This window comes from Leucopleurus acutus (assembly GCF_964270905.1).
Source record: "Leucopleurus acutus genome assembly, chromosome: 17".
NCBI classification, from domain to species: domain Eukaryota; kingdom Metazoa; phylum Chordata; class Mammalia; order Artiodactyla; family Delphinidae; genus Leucopleurus; species Leucopleurus acutus.
The window spans coordinates 3,752,980-3,756,283 of record NC_139159.1 but is presented as its reverse complement, the minus strand read 5'-3'; the positions used below and the strand labels follow the sequence as shown (position 1 = coordinate 3,756,283).

At 64.1% G+C, this 3,304-nt stretch overlaps 1 protein-coding gene across 1 annotated transcript; it reads right to left on the bottom strand.

Annotated features, from left to right (window-relative positions):
* Positions 1-1,002: 1,002 nt before the first annotated feature.
* SOX17 (SRY-box transcription factor 17) lies at positions 1,003-2,827 on the bottom strand (the record flags this gene model as incomplete). The annotated part of the gene is made up of 2 exons (XM_082859042.1): positions 1,003-1,934; positions 2,521-2,827. 2 exons carry the CDS (start codon positions 2,825-2,827, stop codon positions 1,015-1,017), a joined length of 1,227 nt encoding a protein of 408 aa, XP_082715168.1. The 3' UTR covers positions 1,003-1,014.
* Positions 2,828-3,304: the final 477 nt, after the last annotated feature.

The window sequence follows — 3,304 nt, the reverse complement described above, 5'->3', positions numbered from 1 at the left end:
GCAGTGAACCCTGTACGCAGTTTATAGCAAAATATCACATTGAAATGATAGCTGCTAAGTTTCCTAACAGTCGAGGTCACAATGCACATTTTATTTTGATTAGTTCCTGTGACTCCTTCAAATTATTTTTAACCCAGCAACACTGCTTCCCAAGGTGTAGATGTGTGATGATTGGTGAGTTCAGTGTTGAGAGGGAGCTTAAAGACTCTTGGTGAAATACAGACAAGAAAAAAAGACAATGCAAAAGCCTCTTTAGTCAGATCTCAAGATTCAACAAGAAAACCGAAATTACCTGGATGTTCTCCTCTGATTTAGAAAGCGATATACTAAAATTGAAAATATTTAGAGTGTTACGATTCACCATTACTTTGTAGAACTAGGGTCACTTGAAAGGCACAGCAGGCCCATTCTGTGAGGTTTTTTTCCCCTAGCAAAGACAACCTGGGACGCCCAAACGTTCATCTGAGGGCTTCGCCTTCAAGGCATTCAAGTCTACTATTACAGGAGAATGAGAAATTTACAGTGACTATATATTTAGTGTCATCATTAAAATATTTCTAATTCTATTAAATACTTAACAGTGATGTCAAAAATTGGCTTTTGTGACAGAGGCGCTAGCAGAGTGAAAAAGTAGGATTCCAGATTTTATTTATTTATTTATTTTTAAGATCGAAAAAACACACCCGGGATAAAATTTCTTAGATCAATAAAGCTTCGGGAAACGGAGCGAGTTGTTCCGGGATCCACTGAAAACCGGTGAACTTGAACTTGGAAGTGGGGTTTTGACAACGCAACTGTGGGAAACAAGTGTCTGAACCAATCTTCAAACACCACCTCACATTTTTCTCCCCCCAAGTGTTCGAGTGGCAGACAAAATAAATTACCATAAATTATACGCCAAGGCAACTTCAAAACAACATGACACGACATGAGGCTGAGGATTTCCTTAGCTCCTCCAGGAAGTGTGTAACACTGTTTGTGCTTCTGGCTTGCAGGCTGGGTCGGAAGGGACCGTCAGACGTCGGGGTAGTTGCAGTAATACACCGCGGAGCTGGCGTCGGACACCACCGAGGAGATGGCCCCGTGGCTGTCCGCCACATTTACGCCGGAGTCGTGTCCCTGGTAGGGGAGCCCCATCTCGGGCTTGCACACAAAGTGCAGGTACTGTTCGAATTCTGTGCGGTCCACCTCCCCGAGGAGCTCGGCCGGCTGGCCTGGGTCCGCGCCGTCCCGGCAGGGCAGCGCCTCGGGCGGCGGCGACGGCTGCCCCGGGCCCGGCGGGGGCGGCTGCGGTGGCATCTGGAAGCCGCGCCCGCCGCCCGCCGCCGCCGGCGAGCCCATCGCGCCGTAGTACATGTGCAGGGCGCTGGGGGGCGCCAGGAGGCCCGGCATCGCGGGGCCCGCGGGCTCCGGGCCGAGCCGGGCGTGCAGGGGCCCGGCGGCGGGCGGCTCCGGGGGCCCCGCGTAGTCCGCGGCCTGCGCGTAGCTGTAGGGCCCGGCGGCCGGACAGTCCCCAGGCAGCGGCGCGGCGAAGAAGGCGGGGTCGGGCTCAACGCCGTCCAGCGGGGACGTGTCTGGCGTGGGCAACGGGTAGCCGTCGAGCGGGGGCGCGCCCAGAGCCTGGCAGTCGCGGTAGTGGCCGCCCATGTGCGGGGGCAGCAGCGGCGGGCCCGCGGGGAAGCCCTGCTCGGGGAAGGGCAGGCCCAGGCCGTCCATGGCCACGCGGCCGCCCTCGGGGCCCAGCGCGGCCGCCGGCGGCTCGGCGAGGCCGTGCAGGAAGCCGCCCTCCACCCGCTTCAGCCGCTTCACCTGCTTGCGCCGCCGCGGCCGGTACTTGTAGTTCGGGTGGTCCTGCATGTGCTGCACGCGCAGCCGCTCGGCCTCCTCCACGAAGGGCCGCTTCTCCGCCAGCGTCAGCGCCTTCCATGACTTGCCTGCGGGAGCGCGGGAGGTGGAGAGGCGCGCGGGCTTAGGGTCGGAGCCCCGCTCCCGGGCCCCAGCTGGTCCCACCGCCCTCGCCTCCGACCTCGGATTGTGCAGCCCGGGCAAGCAGGGGAAAGGGTCCAGGTGAAGGTGAACGCTGGGCCTGCGGAGGCCGAGCACTCGAGGAAGACGCGAGGCCTCGGGTGCCTTCCTGTCGCCTCCTGGAAGCGGCTTCCCGCTCAACCGCTCGCGGACGTCCGAGGAACCGAGAGCGTCCCCACCCGGGCGAGGAGTCGGGGGGACGGGCGCGACCAAGCCAGCCCCGCGCCAGGGTACCCTCGCCGCCACTCCGACGCGCGGGGAAGCCGCCTCCCGGGGCCGCTGGACCTGCGCCCCGGCCACCCGGGGAAGCCGGGCGCCGAGGCCCAAAGCCGTTCGGAGACTCGGAGAGCGGGAAGCGGGAGGGGACCGAGGGCCCCAGGGAAGGACGTGGCGGCCGCGCACCCCCAGCCTCCTCCGGCGCGAGGCCCACACCCCGTGAGACTCAAGGAAGCGGCTCCACGATTCGCACTCTCTGGGTCCCGGGCTTGGACTCACCCAGCATCTTGCTCAGCTCGGCGTTGTGCAGGTCCGGGTTCTGCTGCGCCAGGCGCTTGCGTTCGTCCTTCGCCCACACCATGAAGGCGTTCATCGGCCGCCGGATGCGAGACTCGCCCTTGGCTCGGCCCGCCGTCCCGGCCGGCGCCCCGCTGCTCGCCGCCGCCTCGCCCTTCATCTTCATGTCCCCGAGGGGACTCAGCGACTCGGCCCAGGGGCAGGGGCCCAGCCCGGCCATCACGGCGGGCAGCGCGCTCCGGGGCTGGCTCTGCTCGTCACTGGCGTACCCCGCATCCGGGCTGCTCATGGCGCTCCAGCCCTGCCCCGCGCCCCGCGCCCCTCCGCCGGACACGCCGCCTCCCCCGACCGGGGGGAGGGAGGGGGTGGGGAGCGAGAGAGGGAGATTTCCCGCGGGCCGCTCGCGCCCCCCGGCCCGACCCCGCCGCCGGCGTCCCTGGCAGATCGCAGCCCCGACGCAGCTAGCGTCCCCGCCGGCCCAGTGACACTGCGGGCGCCCCTAGGCCGCGGGGCCTTTTCTGCACAGACGTGGCCAATAGAGCGACGGGGGCGGGCCGGGCCGGCGTCGCTAGGCCCACGCCCAGCTCGCCGCCCAAGTCCCAAGTCCCAGCTCAACCCCACGCCCGCCCTTTCCCCTCCCCCGCCCGACCCCGCGCCCAGGGCTACACCTGCCCCCGGGAAAACTGGCTGGAGCTGAGCTTAGGCGCCACGTCCTCTCCGACCCGGGAAGAGGGACTTCTGAAAAACTTTCCCGGGTGCTGATCGC